Below are 24,165 nucleotides of genomic sequence, written 5' to 3'. Positions count from 1 at the left end.
ATACCAACGTCTTGAGGGAATTACCGTTAAACTTCGTGATTAACGGTGAAGAAGAAAAGAGTAGCGGCTATGTGTGTGCCTAAAACCATAGATAAGATACAACTTTCTACTAATGCTACTACTGCTACTGCAGCTATTGCTAAAAACTTCACAAGTTAAGGTTATTGAGGTGAAGCTTTCAAGGAATGAATTAAAAAACGTTTTCCACAAAATAAGTTTTTCAAAGAAAAGCAAAGAACTCCATTAAACAAAAAATGAGCAAAAATAAAATCAAATAATCTACCAAGCATGAAACTACCACAAATCAGCATCGATAAATAAATGAAACCCAAAACGAACAGAAATTACAATAAATAACTGAGTCAAACTGGAAACGAGCAGAAATTAACATAAATTGGGTTCAAAACCCCTATGCCTTCCCAAGACCAGAACAAAGTTTGCACTTTACTGAAAAAAATATAATTTTTTTTTACTTTTATAACTTTAATAAATCAAATAATATTAAGATTTTGATTACTAAATATCAGTATATCTATATTAAACTGACAATGCACATTCATTTGTACATCATTCTTATATGCCCCCAGGGCATGAAGGTTGTGGGGGAATGTCCTCCTCAAAAACATATTTTCTATCTGGAAATCAACTACGCTGAAAAAAATGGCCATTTCAAATTTTTGATTGGATGTGTTTGGGGGGATGATGGGCGTGGGGGGGGGGCTAGTTGCCCTCCAATCACTTTTGACTATTAAAAAGGGCACTAGCCACTCTAATTTTCAATCGAATGAGCCATTTTCGAGGTTTCTGCGACTACTCCTTTGATACGAAGTGCCCTTGTATGGAAAAAGAAAACAAAAAAATAATAATACATTGTGCCAACATCGTTCTTTACTTAGGCAGCGCAATTTTGATCGGATGTGTTTGGGAAAATAGTGGCGTTAGTAGCTCTCCAATCACTTTCAACTATTAAAAAAGGCACTTGTCCTTTCCATTTCCAATTGAGTGAGCCCTCTTGAAGTTTCTACGACAACGCTTTCAATAAAAACCTTATATGCCCCCAGGGCATAACTTACAACACTTGCCATGAAGGCTGTGAGGTGGAGGGGTTGCCATCCTTAAAGATCTAATATCCAAAACTTTCAACTACGTTGAATAAAATGGCTATCTAAAAATTTTGATTGGATGCATTTGGGGAAAAAATGGGCGTGAGAGGGTGGATACTTGCCCTCAAATCACTTTCGACTATTAAAAAGGGCACTAGCCCTTTGAATTTCCATTCGAATGAGCCCTTTTTCAAGTTTCGACGACAAATATTTCAATAAAAACCTTATATGCCAGGGCATAACTTATATTCCTTGCCCTGAAGACTGTGGGGGAAGTGTCCTGCTCAAAGGTATAATTTCCTTAACTTTAAACTGAGTGGAACAAAATGGCTATTTCAAAATTTTGATTGGATGTGTTTGGGGAAATGGTGCCATTTCAATTCATTTAGCCATTTCAATTTCCAATTGAATGAGCCCTTTTTGAAGTTTCTACAACAACACGTTGTAGAAAAAACCTTATATGCCTATAAAAACCTTATATGCCCCCAGGGCATAACTTACAACCCTTGCCCTGAGGGCTAAGGGGGGGGGGGTTGCCATCCTCAAAGACCTTATTTCCAGAACTTAAAACTACGTTGAATAAAATGGCTATCTCAAAATTTTGATTGGATGTGTTTGGGGAAAAGGTGGGCGTGAGAGGGGGGTTAGTTGCCCTCCATTCAGTTTCGACTATTAAAAAAGGCACTAGTCCTTTGAATTTCCAATCGAATGAGCCTTTATTGAAGTTTTTACGACAACGCTTTCTATAAAATCTTATATGCCCCCAGGGTATAACTTACAACCCTTGCCCTGAAGGCTGTGGGGGAATTTCTTCCCCAAAAACATAATTTCTATCTGGAAATCAACTACGCTGAACAAAATAGCTATCTCAAAATTTTGATTGGATGTGTTTCGGGAAATGGTGGGCGTGGAAGAGGTGTTAGTGGCCTTCCGATCACTTTCGACTATTAAAAAGGGCACAAGCCACTCCAATTTCCAGTTGAATGAGCCCTTTTTGAAGTTTGTAGGACAAATTATTCAATATGAAGTGCCCTGCTCTAAAGGAAAAAAAAAATAATAAACAATACATTGTGCTAACATGTTTCTTATATGCCCATGGGGCATAACTTAAAACCCTTGCCCCGAGGGTCGTGAGGGAGTGTCCTCCTCAAAAAAATGTTATCTATCTGGAAATCAACTACGCTGAACAAAATGGCTATCTCAAAATTTTGATTAGATGTATTTGGGGGACTTATGGGCGTGGGGGGGCTAGTTGCCCTCCAATCACTTTCGACTACTAAAAAGGGCACTAGTCCTTTGAATTTCCAATCGAATGAACCTTTTTTGAAGTTTCTACGACAACGCCTTCTATAAAACCTTATATGCCCCCAGGACATAACTTACAACCCTTGCCCTGAGGGCTGTGGGGGAATGTCTTCCTCAAAAACATAATTTCAGTTTGGAAATCAACTACGCTGAACAAAATGGTTATCTCAAAATTTTGATTGGATGTGTTTCGGGAAATGGTGGGCGTGGAAGGGGCGTTAGTTGCCTTCCAATCACTTTCGACTATTAAAAAGGGCACAAGGCACTCCAATTTCCAATTGAATGAGCCCTTTTTGAAGTTTCTACGACAACTTCTTCGATACGAAGTGCCCTGCTCTAAACGAAAAAAATAACAAATAGTACATTGTGTCAACATCGTTCTTATATGCCCCCGGGGCATAACTTAAAACCCTTGCTCTGAGGGTTGTGGGGGAATGTCCTCCTCAGAAAAATATTTTCTATCTGTAAATCGAACTACGCTAAAGAAAATGGCTATCTCAAAATTTTGATTGGATGTGTTTGGGGGAATGATGGGCGTGGGGGTCTAGTTGCCCTCCAATCACTCTTGACTATTAAAAAGGGCATTAGCCACTCCAATTTCCAATCGAATAAGCCCTTTTTGAAGTTTCTACGACAACTTCTTCGGTACAAAGTGCCCTGGTATGGAGAAAAGCAAAAAACCATAAAATGAATAATACATTGTGCCAACATCGTTCTTTACTTAGGCAGCGCGATTGCGCTGCCTATGATATTTAGGCAGGTGACTGAATCAAAATGAACTATGATCATATAGATTGTCAAAAAAGTGACAAAGCAGTATCACAATAACGGCTTACATTATTAACTTAGACCTTCCAGGGTAAGTTGTGGCGGATTTTTGTCTAGCTAGAAGACTATGTATATACTTTTAATACTAGCCTACTTCTACGGTTACTGTAACTAATGACACTAAGGAAAATAAGCTGAAACTTATAGGGAACCTTTAGAGGGAGTTTCAATTAAACAAAAAAAAAAACTATATGCATGCAGGTATTAAAAGGGCATATAAACAATATCCTAGGCAGTGCTGCTTTATTATAACTACTAATAGAATTGAAATTTTAAAGGAGCTAGTTTGATTGGAAATTTGAACTTCTAGTGCTCTTTTTAAGAGTCAAAAGTGATTGGAGGACAATCAGCCTTCCAATTTGGTTTCCCTGAAAAATATTATGTCAATATAAAACGAACAGAAATTAATTTAAAAACTTTTTCTACAAAATAAGTTTTTCAAGGTAAATTAAAGAACACCAAAAATGAACAAAATAGAATCAAATAATCTACCAAACGTTAAATACCACAAATCAACATCAATAGATAGATGAAACCCAAAACGAACAGAAATTACAATAAATAACAGAATCAACTCAAAACGAGCAGAAATTAACATGATTAGGACTCACAACCCTTATGCCTTCTCAAGGCCAGAACATAATTTGCACTTTACTAAAACAATTTAAACGTTTTCACTTCATAATTGTGATGAATAAATAATATTTGGGATTATATATTTGGGAATAAATAGGAGCATATGTATATTAAACTGACTATGCGCATTCATTGTATTTTTTACAGTAAAGTACAAATTATGTTCTGGCCTTGAGAAAGCATAATCATGAGCTTTAATCATGTTATTTTCTCCTCGTGTTGAGTTTGTCTCGGTTATTTATTGTAATTTCTATTCGTTTGGCTGATTTGTTGTAGTTTTACAATTGGTAGATTATTTGATTCAATTTTTTGCTCATTTTTGGTTTAATGGAGTTTTTTACTTTTCCTTGAAAAGCTTATTTTGTGGAAACAGTTTCTTTTTGAATTAATCTTGAAGAAAGAATATATGTAGGTGGACCTTATTAACACCTGTGAGCAGTGTTAGTAGGGAAGGTATTTAGATAGGAGCTTCAGTACATGAGTAGGAATCCAAGACAAGGGTTCTTGGTTATCTTGGAAAGTTGTGTTGTCTAATGAAGGAAACTTCCCAACCGCTGTGCAAAAAGTGCAAAAGTGGGGTAGCATAGTAGCAATGCTACTTATGAAATATGTGGGCAGATTTTAGAATCCTGTCGAATTCTGCTACTGGCAGCTTTGGAACTTTTTCCCTACTTGCTTCCCAACAATTGCATATACCTGATAGAAGCTTGTATTGCTTTGGACAAGTCTTGCAATTCTAACCCTTGTTGATTTTGCTTGGATCAAGTGTAATACAAGGCTAATTTACAGTCTCAAAACAACTCTTGCAATGTATGCTTGAATCAAACTGATTCAACAATTTTACCAAAATTTACCTACTTGAAGCAAAATGGATATGAAAGAGGATATGCAATTATTTATTCATTGGTAGTATTTTATTTATTTCATTGATTTTATGTTAGTATTTTATGCTCAAGAAGTGAGGGGTAAATTTGCTTAGACAAAATTAGCTTGTTAGTCAGTTTGTGTTTTATATTGTATTAAGAATGCTATCGTATATTAAATAAGTTTCAGTTCTTTATATTCTGTTTAAATTTTGTTTGACCTCTGATTTAGTAGTGCTTCTGTTTTCCAAACAAAAAACTTTTTCCTAGAAACGGTGTTTTTGGGAACTAACTGAAAATTGATAACAAAATTACCATAACATTTTTCTAACAAACTAAATCATTGATGGAATTTTAGCATTAAATTTAAGATTTCGCAGAGTAAAAATTAAACTTGGCTATTTTGGTTTATATTTTTCATTTCAACATGGTTGCCACCTATCTATAAAGTTTGCATTATATTTTTGTACATATTCCAAAGTTTGAAATCTAATTTATTGTCTTTCTGTTACATTTGAAGATAAAATATATACATATAAATATTTTTTCTTTTCCAGCCTGATTAATATGTTAACGTCAATTGTTTCCTTTAAACTTTCATTAAATATTGTTTTGCTAGCAGATAATGGAAGGAATCAAGCCTTTATCATCGATTTTGCTTGATTTTTGCTGGTTTTGTAAGCGCTTTCTAAGTGTATCTCCAAAATCAGCTGAAAATAAGCTCAAATAAAGAATTTACTTTACAATTGGCTCATTTTGCAAGCTTTTTTCAAACATGTCTTCAAAATTTAGAGCAGAGCCAGATCTAGGTTTTTTTCTCAAGGGTGGGGGGGAATGTAAATTTCGCTGCCCCCTACTTCAACATCAATACTATAAATATTACAGTTTTTGTTTAGAGTGAAAGTCTAACATATTTAATGGAAAAATAATTGTACCGTAATGTTTTTATTCTGCATATATGTTTGTATATATGTATATATGTTTGTATATATGTTTATATGCATATAAACATATATATGTTTTATATATGGAATGTATATATGTTTTAATTTTATCAAAAGGGCTGGTTTTATCAATTCGCAATTTATTTCCACTACCTTTTAAAATGCATAATATTATTGATTGAAAAGAACTTCACTCTCTCAAATATTATCTAAAGCTTAAGCCTTGTAAAATGGTAGCGGGTTAGGTTAAACGAATGTAAAGTGTAATAGCCCTAAAATATATATTTACCCAGTGCAATTATCAAGCAGTTTGTGGTGACAAACTGTAAATAAAGAGCAACTTGGCCGAATAGTAACCGCAATTCTAAAAAAAGGATATTTGACAACAATAGATACATTATAAGAAATGACCTTTTTTTTATTATGATTACAAATATATGAAATTCATCAAATTAAATATTACCCATCCAAAGCTACAAGCCTGAAAAAAATTGCATGATTTTATAAAAGAGGTGAAGACCCTTAAAAAGTCAAGGGATTTTAATGAAAATCACATTATTAGATTCAGCATATCAGAGAACCCTAAAGTGGAGGTTGCAGACCCCTATCTGCAAAAATATGGAATTCTGCATTTTGCCAGACGAGTAATCATGGATGCGCTATTTATCTATTTTTTTCCCCAGGGGTAATGGTATTGAACCAATGGTTCTAGAAGATTGTGAGGGCTCAAAGGAAAATGAAAATTTCAAGTACCCTTTTTAGTCGACCGAAAGTATTGGAGGACAACTAGCCGCCCTTCTATGCTCCTTTTCTCCCTAAGACATCCAACCAAAATTTATTCAACTACGGTGAACAGATTTTTCACCATAGTTGAAAAGTCTAACAACTATGCCTTTGGGGATGATATGTCTCCCCACATCCCCTGTGGAAAGGGCAAATGAAATTCACCCATTGTTACATATGATATTTGTTTTTGGAGAAAATGCAGACATTTTTGTGGGGGGGGGGCTCAGTTCCTCTGAGAGAACATTCTGTTTGAAGGGAAGTGTCCCCCCTACTCGGCCCAATAGTAACCAAAACTCTAAAAAGGAATATTAATATCAATAACACATCAAAAGAATTGGTTTTTTATGCTGATTCTTAAAATATAAAACTCATTAGGTTAAATGTTGCCCATCAAAATCTATGAGCCTGGGAAAAATTTATCACTTTTTGTAAAAGGGGGGAAACATCCCAAAAAAGCTAAGGGATCTTAATGAAAATCACACAATCAGTTTAAGCATATCATTGATATTCGTTATAGAGGCTTGAAGCTCCTATCTACAAAAATGCGGAAGTTTGGAGTTTTGCCAAAGGAAAGATCAGGGATGTTTTTTTTCAGGGATGATTATGTCAACCAATGGCCCTAAAAGATCGAGAGAGGACTCATTCGAATAGAAAATAAAAGTTCTAATGCCCACTTAAGTGACCAAGAAGATTGGAGGGCAACTAGCCCCTCTCGCATGCCTCATTTTTCCCCAAAGACATCTGATCAAAACTTTGAGGTAGCCAATTTGTTCAACATAATCTAAAGGTCCAATAACCATGCTTCTGAGGACGAGATGACCCTCACCCCACACAGCCCCTGGAAAAAGTATTGTGAGATATTCATTTGCCCATTTTTCATACACAAAATTTATTATTGTAAAATATAGGGAATTTGCCCGAATTTATATAAAAAAAAGTATTTTTGTTTGTCGCACTTTCTCTTTGGCTACTCAATTTTGCATGTGGAGAGAATTTAATGGGGGAATTGCCCAAGAAAATTTTCAGCGAGGGGTGAATTGTCTAGGCGGATTTTCATGGGGGGATTTCCATAGGAGAGATTTTCCTTTGGGGATTTTCCACGGGAAGAAGTTTACATTTGGGTGCAGGGAGAAATTTCCTAAGGAGGGGGGGGCTCTGGTATGATTTGAAAAACAATCAGAAATTAAACAAAACAAGTTTTCAAATGAAATTATTTCAGTTATTACAAGTTATTTCAAATGAAAGTAGAAAAAAAGAAAAACTTCAAGGGGAATGGTTTGCTGGATATTTTCTAGGGGGAATTTTCAGCGAGGAGGGGGATTGTCTTGGGGGGGGGGGTTGTATTATACTTGGGAGGAACTTTTCATGGTTGAATATTCAGTGTTAGGAATCTTTCGTTGGAGGGGATTTTACACGGAGTTGGAGACGGATTTCCTGATTTAATTGAAAAACGATCAGAAAGCTAAATAAAAAAAACAACAAATTGCTGAACTGAAAGCAAGGAGCAACCTTAAAACTTTAAACGAAGATAAATTATTCCGTTTGGGAATGGGGTTGCCCCCTTCTCAATCCCTCACTCTTTACACTAAAGTTTTATTTCTGTCTCAGTTCTTTAAGAATGACTCCTGAAACACGTTTACTAGTAATTAATTTAAAAAAAAAACTTTCCTAAATATAATTTTCTCAAAGATAATTAAAGGTCATTTTAAACTTAAACTAAGAAGATATAAATACCTGGTAAAATTCAAACTCAAAACGACCAGAAATTACTATTAAACAATAAATTAAACACAAAACGAAAATAGACTTAATGAATAATCATAGCAAAAAGCATGCAACAGGTATTAATATAAACAAATAAATAGATCTTAAAGCGAGTTATGATTAGATTGAATATGAAAATCAAGATTAAAATGAAAAAAGAATTTTCCTATTGAAGTATAAAGGAAACTTAAAACGAAAAGAAATTAAATAAACAATCAATGCAAACAAACATACAATAGATATTAATGTAAACTAATAAATAAATCTTAAAACGAGTAAAACTTAAATTGAATATGCAAATCAAGCTTAAAACGAGCAAAAATCACTACAAATAAGAGTTTGAGTACCACCTCCTTCTCTCACTGTAAAAGTCTAAAACATCACTGTAAAATTAATTTCTGGTTGTTTTGAGTTTGAATTTTAACAGGTATTTATATCTGCTGAGCTTAAGTCTAAATTGGCCTTTGCTTATCTTTCAGAAAGTTATCTTTATTTAAAACTTATCTTTCAGAAAGTTTTTTTTTTTAATTAATTTTTGTTCACATTCTTTATCAAAAAGTCTCCAGTTTTGAAAAATACCTTATATCAAATTCAAACTTTTTTTAAATCAAGTGTTCCTCAAAATGTCAAAATTGCTGGTATAGCTACAAAATGGAGGGAAAAAAATGGGTTTAGGTCTACCTCGGAGTTTTTGTTATCTGATGTTTGAACTATTTTTAACAAATTGCTATCTCAAAATTTTTACAAGATGGATTGGGGAAAAAGGGCGTGGGGGGCTAATTAACCTTCGGTTTTGACTCTTTAAAAGTGAACTAGAATTTTCTATTTTCAATCAAATGAGCCCTCTCTGAAGTTTATGCGAGCATCCCTTCTATAAGAACCATATATATCCCCAGAGTATAACTTACAACGCCTGTCCCTTGGCCCTGGGGGGTTGTGTCGACCCCGGAGATTTAATATCTGATGGTTGAACTATTTTTAACGAAATGGTCACCTCAAATTTTTATCGGGTGGGTTTATCCATCCGATAAACCCAAAGGCGTGGAGGGCGGGAGGGGCTAGTTTTCTCCGATCTTTTCTCACTCTGAGAAAATGAACTACAATTTTTAATTTTCATTCAAATGAACCCTCTTTGAAGTTTATACGATCATCCCTTTCATAAGAACCACATACGGCCCCAGGGCATAGCTTACAATGCCTGCCCCCGGACCCTGGGGGGATGTGTTGATACCGGATTTTTTGTTATCTGACCTTTGAACTATTTTGAAAAAATGGCTCTCTCAAAGTTCCTATCGGATGAGTTTGAGGAAATTAGGGCGTGGAGAGGGGGGCTAGTTGGCCTCCGATCTCTTTTGACTCTTAAAAAGTGAACAAGAACTTTCAATTTCCAATCAAATGAGCCCTCTCCAAATTTTGTACGAGCATCCCTTCCATAAGAACTATATATGCCCCTAGAGCATTACTCATAACGCCTGCCTCGGGGCCCTGGGGCGCTGTGTTGACACAGGAATTTTACTTTTCTGACCTCTGAACTATTTTTAATGAAATGGCTATTATAAAAATTTTATCGGGTGGGCTTGGGGAAAGAAGGATGTGTGGGGGGGGGGGGGATAGTTTCCCTCGGATATATCTTGACTCCTAAAAATTGAACTATAACTTTCAATTTCCAATAAAATAACCACTCTCTGAAGTTAATACGAGGATCCCTTTCATAAGAACCAAATACGCCCCCAGGACAACACTTACAACGCCTATCTCCCGGGCCCTAGGGGGAGTTTTTTTTATCTAATTTTTGAACAATTTCCAAAAAACTGGCTATCTCAAAATTTGTAGCGGATGGGTTTGGAGAAAGAAGGGCGAGGGGGGGGGCTAGTTACCCTTAACTCTCTTGACTCTTAAAAATTGAACTGGAACTTTCAATTTCTAATCAAATGAGCCCTCTGAAGTTTATACAAGCATCCCTTTCATAGGAACCATACATGCCCTTAGGGCATAGCTTAGAATGCCTTCTCCTGGGTCCTGGGAGGTTGTATTGACAACGGATTTTTTCTTATCCGACCTTTGAACTATTTTAAACAAAATGTCTATCTCAAAATTTTCATCAGAGGGGTTTGGAAAAAGAATGCGGGGGGAGCTAGTTGCCCTTGGATCTCTTTTGACTATTAAAAAGTGAGCTCGAACTTTCAATTTCCAATCAAATAAGCTCTCTCCGAAGTTTATACGAGCATCCCTTTCATAAGAACCACATACGGCCCCAGGATATAGTTTACAAGGCCTGCTCCTGGGCCTTGGGGGGTTGTGTTGACACCGGAGTTTTTGTTATCTGACCTTTGAACTATTTTAAAAAATGGCTCTCTCAAAGTTCTTATAGGATGGGTTTGAGGAAATTAGGGCGTGGAGAGGGGGGCTAGTTGGCCTCCTATCTCTTTTGACTCTTAAAAATTGAACTAGAACTTTCAATTTCCAATCAAATGAGCCCTCTGAAGTTTATACGAGCATCCCTTGCACAAGAACCATATACGCTCCCTGGACAAGACTTGCAAGACCTATCCCCCGGGCCCTGGGGGGAGTTTTTGTTATCTAATTTTTGAACAATTCCCCAAAAACTGGCTATCTCAAAATTTGTAGCGGATGGGTTTGGAGAAAAAAGGGCGTGGGGGGCTAGTTGCCCTTAACTCTCTTGACTCTTAAAAAGTGAACTAGAACTTTCAATTTCTAATCAAGTGAGCCCTCTGAAGTTTATACAAGCATCCCTTTCATAAGAACCATACATGTCCTTAGGGCATAACTTAGAACGCCTTCTCCCGGGTCATGGGGGGTTGTATTGACACCGGAGTTTTTCTTATCCGACCTTTGAACTATTTTTGACAAAATGTCTGTCTCACAATTTCCAATCAAATGAGCCCTCTCTGAATTTTATACGAGTATCTCTTTTATAAGAACCATATATGTCCCAGTGTATAGCTTATAAGGCCTGCCCTTGGGTCCTGGGGGGCTGTGACGACACCTGAGTTCTTGTTATCTGACTTTCGAGCAATTTTTAACTTAATGGCTATCTAAAAAAATTTATTGGATGCATTTGGGGAAAAAGGGGTATGGGGGGGCTAGTTGCCCTCCAATCTCTTTTGACTCTAAAAAACTGAACTAGAACTTCAATTTCCAATCAAATGAGTCCTCTCTGAAGTTTTTACGAGCATCCCTTGAATAAGAACTATATATTCCCCCAGGGCATAACTTACAACGCCTGCCCTCGGGCCCTGGGGGCTGGGTCGACCCCGGAGTTTTTGTTATATGGTCTTTGAACTTAAAAAAAAAATATCTCAAAGTTCTTTTTCGGAAGGGTTTGTTCAAAAATGAGCGTGGAGGGGGGGGCTGGGTGTCCTCCAATTTCTATTGACTCCTGAAAATTAAACTAGAACTTTCCGTTTACAATTAAATGAACCCTCTCTCGAAACTAGTTCAAGCATCCAGTCCACAGGACGCATATAACCCCCCAGGGCGTAGCTTACAACGCCTGCCCCCGAGCCTGGGGGGATTGTGTCGACACCGGAAATGTAGTTATATAATCTTTGAACTATTTTTAACAAAATAGTTATCTCAAAATTTTCAGCAGATACATCTGGGAAAAAAGGGTTTGGGGGGGGGGCTTCAAAAGTGAACTAGAACTTTCAATTTCCAGTCAACTGAGCCCTCTCTGAAGTTTATACGAGAATTCCTTCCATAAGAACCATATATGCCCCCAGGGCATAACTTATAACCCTTGCCCTGAAGACTGTGGGGGAATGTCCTTCTCAAACATATAATTTCCAGAACTTTCAACTACGTTGAACAAAATGGTTATATCAAAATCTGATTGGATGTGTTTAGGGAAATGGTGGGCGTGGAAGGGGTGTTAGTTGCCTTACAATCACTTTTGACTATTAAAAGGGGAACTAGCCATTTAAATTTCCAATCGAATGAGCCCTTTCTGAAGTGTACGACAACGCTTTCTATAAAAACCTTATATGCCCCCAGGGCATAACTTACAACCCTTGCCGTGAGAGCCTTGGGGGGGGGGTTGTTGTTATCCTCAAAGTCTTAATTTCCTAAATTTTCAACTACGTTGAACAAAATGGCTATCTTAAAATTTTGATTGGATGTGTTTGGGGAAAAGGAGGGCGTGAGAGGGGGGTTAGTTGTCCTTCAATCACTTTCGACTATTAAAAAGAGCACTAGCCCTTTGAATTTGCAATCGAACGAGCTTTTTGAAGTTTTTACGACAACGCCTTCTATAAAACCTTATATTTCCCCCAGGCATAACTTACAACCCTTGCCCTGAGGGCTGTGGGGGAGTGTCCTCCTCAGAAACATATATACTATCTGGAAATCAACTACGCTGAACAAAATGGCTATCTCAAAATTTTGATTGGATGTGCTTGGGGGAATGATGGGCGTGGGGGGGGGGTAGTTGCCCTCCAATCACTTTTGACTATTAAAAAGGGCACTAGAACTCTCGATTTCCAATCGAATGAGCCCCCTTTGAAGTTTCCACGACGGCCCCTTCCATATGAAGTGCCTCTAGGAAAAAAAAATAATAACAAAACATTGGAGCCGTATGGTCCTTACTATAGGCAACGCTATAGCGTTGCCTCTGATAAAAAGCTTCTTTAAAATACCAAAACGTTCTAGTGTAACGAGTGAGGGATTCAGAAGGGGGCAGGCCTCTTCATATACGGAATAATTTCTGTTCGTTTATAGTCTCAATGTTACTTCTTACTTTTAGTTGAAAAAACTCGTTTTTTTATATTATCCCCGAAAGAAGTAGGTAGAGGTGAAGAGAAGGATTTAAAGCAAATTTGAACTTCATGTGAAGGGTTAAAGAGTGAATTTTTATGCAAGTAGGAGTGGAGGAGATGCGTGCGTAGCCCGTATTAACAATAAAAGCTAATAACGTACAATCTCAGTTTCTTTTCGGCTGTCATTTGGACCGATAACCACAGACCTAAAAAAAACAGTAGGAGCAGAAACATTATTTGGGTCAAGGGATTCGCCTCTTATAAATCTTCCCCAAAAAATCTTTTGTTTAAACCCGTTTTTCGTAAGTGACGGATCCTTTTCTTTCCAATTAACCTGTTGATAGAACATAATTTGTGCATTTGATTCATATTTTTGTTGACAATACATTGTTTCTCTCATTTTCTGTTGAAAAAACGTCGGCTTTTGATAACATAAAAAATGTCTGTTGTTCTCCTATGTTGTCATTTTTGCTATGTCATTTTTTTTTACAGAAACAATTGAATAAACAGTATGTTTGGTAAATATCAATATATCATGTTTACAGAAAAATCTAGAATAAAGCAATGTTTTTTTTAGAAATTGTCACATAGACAACCTGACTTAAATGTCAAATCTCTGGACTCCTTCTCCAGGAAAGAATGGGACAATAGGTATCAGTTTTTTATATACCAAGAATCATCCAGCTGAATCTTGTGGGACCAATGGTTTACCACTTACTCCAAATACAACAAAAATCTTGGGTGTATTCAAGGATTTGCAGAATGTACAACATGATAATTTGTGTGTCTACATTGATGCAGTAAAATCAAAACATGGTTAGTACTTTTTTAATACAAGCTAGTTTCTTGCCTTAAACTGCTCTTCAGAACCATAAGGGTCTAAGCTTCTACAAACTATTTCAAAGGACAGTTGGATCATGTTACTGCTGACTGTTGGCCCTAGTCTTAATTTCTAAAGAGTATCGTGTCCCTATATTACCTTTTAGGGCCCAACCAATATGGATTTTTAGGGGCTGATACCGATACCAACATATTGGTAGTGTACCGATATAATTTGCCGATAAATTCCCCTCCTGAAAAAAAAAACTCCCTGAAGTTTAACCATCCCATTCTCTGCCCATATTCATGCTCACATGTTTCTTCCTGGTCTATTACGCACCAAAGAACAGCCTGATTGATTCACTATGGATTCCAAAAATTAGGCCATTTACAAGAATTGTTTGATTTTCTTTACTTTTTTGATCAACAGCTTCTGAGCACACAAACGAAATGGCGGATATTTGCGGAAGTGACAAATAAAAAAAAATAGTCAAAGTAGCCGGTTTAGTTACATAAACATATACCTGAAAATCTGATTGAAAGAAGCATAAGATATTTATTGAAATTGATTATTCAAATCCCAAGTTTCAATAGCGGGACTTCGAATAATTTTAATCATTCACATATTAATGTGAAAACTTTACTTTACATTCATATGATATGGTCTATTACTGACGAATCAATGCTAAGCACACTGGATAAAGGGGTATGGCTAGGGTTTTAAGTTTGGAGGAGGGATTTAAACAATGTTTCGACAAAATTGTCCAATATGCCGACAAATACGGACACACAAGCTAAATTTCCAAAATAAATTTTCCAAGGTGTTGACACATGGCGGCGACACCTTGGAACTCCCTCCCCTCCCCACCTCAAAATACCCCCTCTCCCACATAGCTGCGCCCCTGACTAGATATCTTGGTTTCAACCAATTGAACTTTGGATTTTTCACCCACGCAAGTGTACATTCATTAAACAGAAATGTATGGTTTATTGTATTATTTTTAGTTGTTTTGGTAAAGGATGTACGTTCCTGGAGTCACCATACATTTAAAACATTGCTGCACCGGGTGTGTATTTACAAGTATTGATAACAAATATATTTTGACTTCATATGGCTCACCTGTGCTGCTCTCTTGACCATGGTCAGACTTGACTGGTGGCTCCGCCCCCAAGAAATGGACAAGCAAAAATTATTTGAGGAAATCTGGTGCCATCTTCTGGACAAGTTACGCATAAAAAAAAATATATCGGCCGATAACCGATCTTTTTGGGGATATACGATAATGACACTGACCCTCATATCGGCCCGATAATATTGGGCTGCCCCTACTAACTTGTTCTTCTTCGTTTTTTTTTTTTTTTTTTTTTTTTTTTTTTTTTTTTTTTTTTTTTTTTTGATAGAGTTTTACCTATCTTCGCCCCATACCTTTGAGTGAATGGATTCTTTTAATGCTTTTTAAATGCCGACTGACTATGTTTAAGTAGCTTGGCCAGAAAAAGGGCTGCTTGGAGGTTTTTGAGTGCAGCCAGCTTCAAAAGCAGGGGCACTTAGCTTTACATAGGTGGCAACTTTGGCTTGTCATATCAACACTATGAATTGTTCTCTTTTTTTTCCTTATCTACATTTTGACAGAGTTTTTTCTCTACTTTTAGCTCTTATCAAGCTGCCTTGCCTTTTTAAGTTGGATATTTTGCTTTTTAATACTTTTTAAATCTGTATTTACTACCCAAATAAGAGGCTTACTTTTATATTGGATACCAAAACGGCTGCTTTCTATTTCAATAACAGTGGAAGAAAAGGAGATTGAATACTTTATTGCATAACTTTGTAGGCTTTCAAAGAAATCAACACTTCTTTTTTGGAATGGATATCACGATATCGAATGAAACTTCACATATTAACTGATGGGAAGATAATCAACTGTTGGTGTGGTCTGGGATTTATTAATAAGGATGCATATTTTCAAATCAAACCAGTTGAATTTTTAAACTAGTAGGAGTTGAAATTTGGTACTCTTCTTTGGATTTGATGGCTGCTAAAGACAAATTTTTACTCCCTGTTAAAAGAATGATAAATATCTTCAATTCCTGGTTTTTTGAATGGATACCTCAATACAGTTTATTTGAAGAATGTAATACGCTTGCCTGCAGTAAGATAATCAACAATTGGCTTGACCAGCTATTTCTACATTAAAGGTATGTTTTCTATTTAAGCCAATCGGAGGACTTTTAATCTAGCAGTAGCCGAAAATTATCATTGAGCAATGAATTTCATGTTTGCTGGTCAGACTTCCACTTCCTATAAAAAAAAAGACAACAAAATAGCCTGCTAAGTGCGTCACTGAGATCAGAGACCAATCAACATAATGGTTATAAGCCTCTTAAGACAGTTAATTGGAGAATTTAAATTTCCATTGTAAATTAATGTTGCATTTCATTACATTAGGTAATAAGGACACTAATGTCTTCTTGAAAAAGTACTCGATTGACAGAAAGACTATTTTTTTTTTTCAGCAATTAAAGCTAAACTATTCAATATACTTATACCTTGAGTATCAGATCCCTAAAAAACAATAATATTCTGCACTTTGTCTGACGTTGAGCTTTTTCTTTGTGCATACCAAGCATCTATTTGAGCCACTATCAAAATTTGCAAAAAAAAAGTTCTTCCAGGGCCTTTGTTAATGCACCACGTACAGCTACAGCCACCTTAAATATTCTTATCTTCAAAACTTTTTAGGACAACACTAAATTGGATTTGAACCCTCCTCCCTCACTATTAAAGTTAGAAACAAATACAAAACTGTTAAGACATGGTGTTAAGACATTTGCAAAAAGTTCTTCCAGTTCCTTTGTTAATGCACCACGTGCAGCTACAGCCACCTTAAAAATTCCTATCTTCAAAAGTTTTTTAGGACAACACTAAAGTGGATTTGAACCCTCCTCCCTCACTATTAAAGTTCGAAACAAATACAAAACTGTTAAGACATGGTGTTAAGACATTTGCAAAGAAGTTCTTCCAGTGCCTTTGTTAATGCACCACGTGCAGCTACAGCCACCTTAAAAATTCTTATCTTCAAAAGTTTTTTAGGACAACACTAAAGTGGATTTGAACCCTCCTCCCTCACTATTAAAGTTAGAAACAAATACAAAACTGTTAAGACATGGTGTTAAGACATTTGCAAAAAGTTCTTCCAGTGCCTTTGTTAATGCACCACGTGCAGCTGCAGCCACCTTAAAAATTCTTATCTTCAAAAGTTTTTTGGACAACACTAAAGTGGATTTGAACCCTCCTCCCTCACTATTAAAGTTAGAAACAAATACAAAACTGTTAAGACATGGTGATAAGACATTTGCAAAAAAGTTCTGCCAGTGCCTTTGTTAATGCACCGCGTGCAGCTACAGCCACCTTAAAAATTCCAATCTTCAAAAGTTTTTTGGGCAACACTAAAGTGGATTTCAACCCTCCTCCCTCACTATTAAAGTTAGAAACAAATACAAAACTGTTAAGACATGGTGTTAAGACATTTGCAAAAAAGTTCTTCCAGTGCCTTTGTTAATGCACCACGTGCAGCTACAGCCACCTTAAAAACTACTATCTTCAAAAGTTTTTTAGGACAACACTAAAGTGGATTTGAACCCTCCTCCCTCACTATTAAAGTTAGAAACAAATACAAAACTGTTAAGACATGGTGTTAAGACATTTGCAAAAAAGTTCTTCCAGTGCCTTTGTTAATGCACCACGTGCAGCTACAGCCACCTTAAAAATTATTATCTTCAAAAGTTTTTTAGGACACCACTAAAGTGGATTTGAACCCTCCTCCCTCACTATTAAAGTTAGAAACAAATACAAAACTGTTAAGACATGGTGTTAAGACATTTGCAAATAAGTTCTGCCAGTGCCTTTGTTAATGCACCACGTGCAGCTACAGCCACCTTAAAAACTACTATCTTCAAAAGTTTTTTGGGCACCACTACATTGGATTTGAACCCTCCTCCCTCACTATTAAAGTTAGAAACAAATACAAAACTGTTAAGACATGGTGTTAAGACATTTGCAAAGAAGTTCTTCCAGTGCCTTTGTTAATGCACCACGTGCAGCTGCAGCCACCTTAAAAATTCTTATCTTCAAAAGTTTTTTAGGACAACACTAAAGTGGATTTCAACCCTCCTCCCTCACTATTAAAGTTAGAAACAAATACAAAACTGTTAAGACATGGTGTTAAGACATTTGCAAAAAGTTCTTCCAGTGCCTTTGTTAATGCACCACGTGCAGCTACAGCCACCTTAAAAATTCTTATCTTCAAAAGTTTTTTAGGACAACACTAAAGTGGATTTGAACCCTCCTCCCTCACTATTAAAGTTAGAAACAAATACAAAACTGTTAAGACATGGTGATAAGACATTTGCGAATAAGTTCTGCCAGTGCCTTTGTTAATGCACCACGTGCAGCTGCAGCCACCTTAAAAATTATTATCTTTCAAAAGTTTTTTGGACAACACTAAAGTGGATTTCAACCCTCCTCCCTCACTATTAAAGTTAGAAACAAATACAAAACTGTTAAGACATGGTGATAAGACATTTGCAAATAAGTTCTGCCAGTGCCTTTGTTAATGCACCACGTGCAGCTACAGCCACCTTAAAAATTCTTATCTTTCAAAAGTTTTTTGGACAACACTAAATTGGATTTGAACCCTCCTCCCTCACTATTAAAGTTAGAAACAAATACAAAACTGTTAAGACATGGTGTTAAGACATTTGCAAAAAAGTTCTTCCAGTGCCTTTGTTAATGCACCACGTACAGCTACAGCCACCTTAAATATTCTTATCTTCAAAACTTTTTAGGACAACACTAAATTGTATTTGAACCCTCCTCCCTCACTATTAAAGTTAGAAACAAATACAAAACTGTTAGGACATGGTGTTAAGACATTTGCAAAAAAGTTCTTCCAGTGCCTTTGTTAATGCACCACGTACAGCTACAGCCACCTTAAATATTCTTATCTTCAAAAATTTTTAGGACAACACTAAATTGGATTTGAACCCTCCTCCCTCACTATTAAAGTTAGAAACCAATACAAAACTGTTAGGACATGTTGTTAAGACATTTGCAAAAAAGTTCTTCCAGTGCCTTTGTTAATGCACCACGTACAGCTACAGCCACCTTAAATATTCTTATCTTCAAAAATTTTTAGGACAACACTAAATTGGATTTGAACCCTCCTCCCTCACTATTAAAGTTAGAAACAAATACAAAACTGTTAAGACATGGTGTTAAGACATTTGCAAAAAAGTTCTTCCAGTGCCTTTGTTAATGCACCACGTACAGCTACAGCCACCTTAAATATTCTTATCTTCAAAACTTTTTAGGACAACACTAAATTGGATTTGAACCCTCCTCCCTCACTATTAAAGTTAGAAACAAATACAAAACTGTTAGGACATGGTGTTAAGACATTTGCAAAAAAGTTCTTCCAGTGCCTTTGTTAATGCACCACGTACAGCTACAGCCACCTTAAATATTCTTATCTTCAAAAATTTTTAGGACAACACTAAAGTGGATTTGAACACTCCTCCCTCACTATTAAAGTTTGAAACCAATACAAAAATGTTAAGACATGTTGTTAAGACATTTGCAAAAAAGTTCTGCAAGTGCCTTTGTTAATGCACCACGTGCAGCTACAGCCACCTTAAAAACTTTTATCTTCAAAAGTTTTTTAGGACAACACTAAAGTGGATTTGAACCCTCCTCCCTCACTATTAAAGTTTGCAACAAATACAAAACTGTTAAGACATGGTGTTCCCGGTTCTGCGTCTTACTTAACTAGAGTTACTTTTGATAATTTTATCAGACAATATGGTAGGGATGTCTAATTTAAAAAAATTATCAATTATACAGTTATTTATATAAAAGAATATATTTTCCTAATAAAAATATATAATACAAGTTTTGGTGTTACAAAATCATTAGGTCACACCTAGTTATTTTGTAAAGTTATTTAGGGAAATATCCATTTGTGATATAGTTTATTATAGTTCTATTGAATGAGTTCCTAATTGTGATAAAATCTTTATTTCAGATAAAATCATTATTTTGCAAGAGCATTATAACGACACTGTTTGGAAGATAGCTAAAGAAGATGTCAACCGCTCAATTAAGAAAGTCGCCTATTCTATTCTTAGTGGATTAGACTGTCTACATAAGTCTGGATATCAGCATAACCATTTGAGTGTTGACAACGTTTTGATAACCGAAGATGACCAAGTTAAATTGTCGCAGTATGGACTCTTTACTCTGACGGAATTTGGAGAATTGGTATCTTTTCCTGTTAGGTATATATTTTGTTACTATATCTGTGAAAAGTCAAGAGTAATTATGAGTGCACATATGCCTAATTTCTAGGTCGAAACGAGAGGATCTCCTGGGGGTGTGGGAGGGGGTGATCCCAGCATGAAACATGTAACGTTTATACCACTGTTTCATCAGAACACTAAGACTACTGCATTTCAGTCCACTGTTGTCCAATGTTTCTAGGGGATGTCTTCTGGACCAGTCTTAGAAGGTAAGAGGGTTAATGTGAGACAATTTATAAGTGCTATGTCTAATTTCATAAAAGAAAACATATTTTGAGTTTCCCCATGCAAAAATCTTTATACCATGGCGAATAAATTGATATTTTATGCTCCTCCTGTTTAGTTTTTCGTTAATTTTTCATGTGAAAGTAATGCAATATGACTATGTCAACAGGTCTAGAAGCAACAAAATGTGAAGTAAATATCCAAACTTTACTTTTGTTTAGGGAATATGTACAGACTGTTCGAAATTAGTATGACATCAGACCATCAAACTTTTCTTGTAGTGCTTATTCCCTTTTGCGAATGACATTAACATGCAATTTGAAAGTGGAAGTTCCCTTTCAGGGAAATAGAGAAAGTTGCAAAGCATTGAATTAAAAGCTTTATTAAGGTATTGTATTGTGCTACATTGAAAAATGGTTCTATTGAATATTTTAGGCGTTTAAAACCTGGAGAAAACTAGTTTTAGCAATCATCAAAAACAAAGGTTGTACATAGGTTGTAAAAGGTTCTAAAACAAAGGTCGTAAAAGAGGGCAAAGTAATTTGTACACCGTTCAGATATTGTTTTATGTAGTTAAAAGCTGTGTCCTTTTGGAAGAATACTTTTCCTGGCATAGGGGGCAATGAGTAACAAATGCTTTAAAGGATACCTCCTATGACCTGTATGAAATCGAAGGAAAACAAAGGCTTTATCTTAATTTCTTAAAGAAAAATACTCTTATAAAACTTTCAGAATTTAAGAGGTAGATTGAAAGCATTTAAATGCTAGGTCAAAGGTCAAGCAGCTTCCAAAGGATTTTCATTGTTCGAAACTACTTTTTTTTTGTAAATAAGCATGTTTTGATAGGTATATGTCATTTGAAACATTTAGGCCCCCCCCCCTGGTTCTCCCTCTCTCGAAGGAAGTTAAACATCCTCCTGTAAAAAATACCACTTAAGAGTAAATTTTTAATCTGACCAATGGTTGTGATATATTGATCTATTACGTTTTATTTAGGATAACCTCTACATCATAGAAAAAAAAAATCTATTTCGTAAGTTCTTTGCTTACGACGCACTTTTACAACGCACTTTTAGAATTTCTTTGCGTGATTTCCTTTGCAATGGTTCTCGTTTCACTTCAGTGGTTGCTTGAGTATTTTGTCCTTTTGAATTTGGCGTCTTCAACGTCTTGGGTATGGGGTCCCACTTTGTAATTGTCAAAGATTATAAACACCACAAGTCCATGTATTTGGGGACAGCAACAAACAAGAGAAGTTAAGTGGAAAAGCCAAAGAAATAGCTACAAACTCTGTAACTACTGATAGTATAAAGGGGAAAAGGACAGAAAATAGGGACAGAACAGACAATCCTAGTGACCAAACCGGACGATTAACTCTTTTTGTTCAGTCAAGAAACTTTCTTCTTGTTTTTCTCCTCTAGGGTCTTCACCAATAGAAGTTTTTGTATCATTAATAAAAAGAAAGATTAAAAGACAACTTTTCTGTTGCTATTGTCAAAAATTTAGTTTTCTTGTTTTCATGAAACAGATATGTGACATTTTTTTCGTAGAATTTTTTTTTTTTTATTGGTTACCAATACTTCTCGTATTGCAGCATAGTACAGTCATCCATATTAACTGAATATAATCTTCATATAACACATATGTACCTGAATTCTGCAAAATGTTGTAAAATTGAAGCTCTAAATTAGAGGTTTTTTTTGTGTTTTTAGCCCATACCATTCTGATTACACTTCGTGCTGAATAATGATGCCACGTTGTGTGGTTTTCTTTCATGAATGGGAACCATATGTCTCACCAATGAATTAGTTACTAAAAGACGCTTGAAAACCAAATATAAAATAAAGGAAAACATTTCGTGTAGGGGCAACAAATAAGGAAATGGCAAGAACATCAACGGATTATATGAGAAATATAGGACAAAAAAGTAATAACTGAAAAATCAGATTTGAACGGGAAGGGTAGGGTTGAAGGAGAAGAGAGCCCAATTGAAATAGTATCTTCATCCCAGTATGTTTCGTACCTTCGTGCTCTAAACGGAAGGGGTGTATCTAGCAATGTTAATAGTTTAGAATTTCAACAATACTAAATAAGACCGACCCCGCTCTTTCAAGGCTTATGTATATTTTAGTCTTTGGTTGATTGTGCTTGCGTTCTTACGAATCTGTTGATTGCCAAGGGATGAGCGTTCCCCTCCCTTCCCCTTTTTTAGGGTGATTGCTGGCTTCATAATGTGCAGTCTTGCTTTTAGGGTGCATGAATAGTTTCTTTTTCGTAAAATTGCTCCCTTTATCAAAACTTCCTTAAGTGTAAAGAATTTTTTCAGTATAAGTTTTATTGTTAAATATAATTATTCGCTTTACTATAATTTTCAAACTTTTTTTGCATTTTCATAAATTTCTGAAGGTGAAACGCAAAAGAGAAAAGAAGAAATTTAGCAAATGAATTTCTATTCTAAGTTCAATAGTTTTGTCTTTGTAAAACTTCAGAAGAAGAGGCGCATAGGAAAGAAGAAGAAATTTAGGGAATGAATTCGGTTCAGTTTTCGGTTCAAAAGTTTTCTCTTCTCTCAAACGGGATTTTAAACAAATCTGCAAATGCTGTCGTAAGACCTTTTTCCTTGAGAAGTAGTGAGTCTTTGGGTAAAAATCACCAAAAACCATCGACCAAAAACACAGAACACAAATTTCAGATGTTTTGGCCACCGTGAGCTTATGCTGGGAAGAGTTGTTGTTAGCTGCAGTGCAAACCTGCACTACAGGTGTAAGTGTAGAAACCAGTCGAAACATTTCCACGGAACTTTTCTTAAACAGATTCGTGTGGATGGAGGGTGGGGATACAGTTTAGTTAAAACTTAGATTTATAGCCTTTGTTTCTGTGTTTCTCTGCAGATTAGTACAAATTTAAGTAAACATTATAATTAAGTAAACTGTATCAACTGTGGGGATGGGGGCAGTCACCTAAACCACTGCACTTTTTTGGCCGAGGCTTTTGTATCTTATATTAAATAAAGTGTTTTTTGTTTACCCGAGCTGATTATTAAATCTTCTAGCAATCCCTGCTACATGGCCCCAGAGATAATACTACAAGGCTGCAGACAAAGGCGATCAAGATCATGGTCTTCGCATTCCGATGTAGGGTTGAGTGAAAAAGAGTTTCTACCCTCTGGTGATATCTGGAGTTTTGGTATTCTTCTATTGGAATTGCTTAGTAAGAAGAGGTTATGGAAAAGACCAAATATCAGTCTGGAATATATGATGAAATTTGTCATTCAATTAATGAGAAGCAAAGAAAGGTCAGCTGCTAGACATTATGCCATTGAATTGGAGTTTGAAAAGAGTTTTAAAGTAAGTATGATGAAAGTATATGTTTAGACTTAGTCGTTTCTTGGGCTTTAAAAGTGTCATGGAATTACGGTGTAGTTTTTCTTTACTGCAATGAAAGAAAGTCGGAACTCATAATAGTATTTGTAATAAAATGCGAAAATCAGAGAATTAAAAAAAAATCACCCGAATCAAACAGCAAGAGACAACGAGGTTTTAGCACAAAGCGACATGTGCCAACAGTAACCAACACTTAAAAAAATGATTTTCATAACAATTTACATGTTACTGTGAATGTTCGAAATCTGGTTAATGTGGACATTCACTGGTGAATGTCCGATATTCCTTTTTCTCTTCTTGGATTTAGTTAGCTTTGCGAATCAGCTTTTTCAGTCTTCTGCAGTCTTTGATGGTAAAAGTTAAGGTTAGGTTAGGTTAAA

General features: G+C 35.9%; 1 protein-coding gene across 3 annotated transcripts in view; it reads left to right on the top strand.

Annotated features, from left to right (window-relative positions):
* The window catches only part of LOC148945149 (TBC domain-containing protein kinase-like protein), an 85,400-nt gene that overhangs the window by 8,483 nt on the left and 52,752 nt on the right, over positions 1–24,165 (top strand). For 2 of the 3 annotated variants that reach the window (XM_089099164.1, XM_089099165.1), the window contains exons 2-4: positions 13,582–13,820; positions 19,904–20,156; positions 23,455–23,749. In XM_089099164.1, the coding sequence (XP_088955290.1) occupies positions 13,610–13,820; positions 19,904–20,156; positions 23,455–23,749 (759 nt within the window). In that variant the 5' untranslated portion in view covers positions 13,582–13,609. Of the gene's footprint in view, positions 1–7,298; positions 7,318–13,581; positions 13,821–19,903; positions 20,157–23,454; positions 23,750–24,165 lie in introns of those variants that run through there. The other variant, XM_089099166.1, reaches the window with a different exon arrangement.

Source organism: Artemia sp. Qi Xiang Cuo, chromosome 13, assembly GCF_049724085.1.
Source record: "Artemia sp. Qi Xiang Cuo chromosome 13, ASM4972408v1, whole genome shotgun sequence".
NCBI classification, from domain to species: Eukaryota; Metazoa; Arthropoda; class Branchiopoda; order Anostraca; family Artemiidae; genus Artemia; species Artemia sp. Qi Xiang Cuo.
The sequence above is the reverse complement of the archived record's forward strand: the minus strand, read 5'-3'. Positions and strand labels throughout refer to the sequence as shown.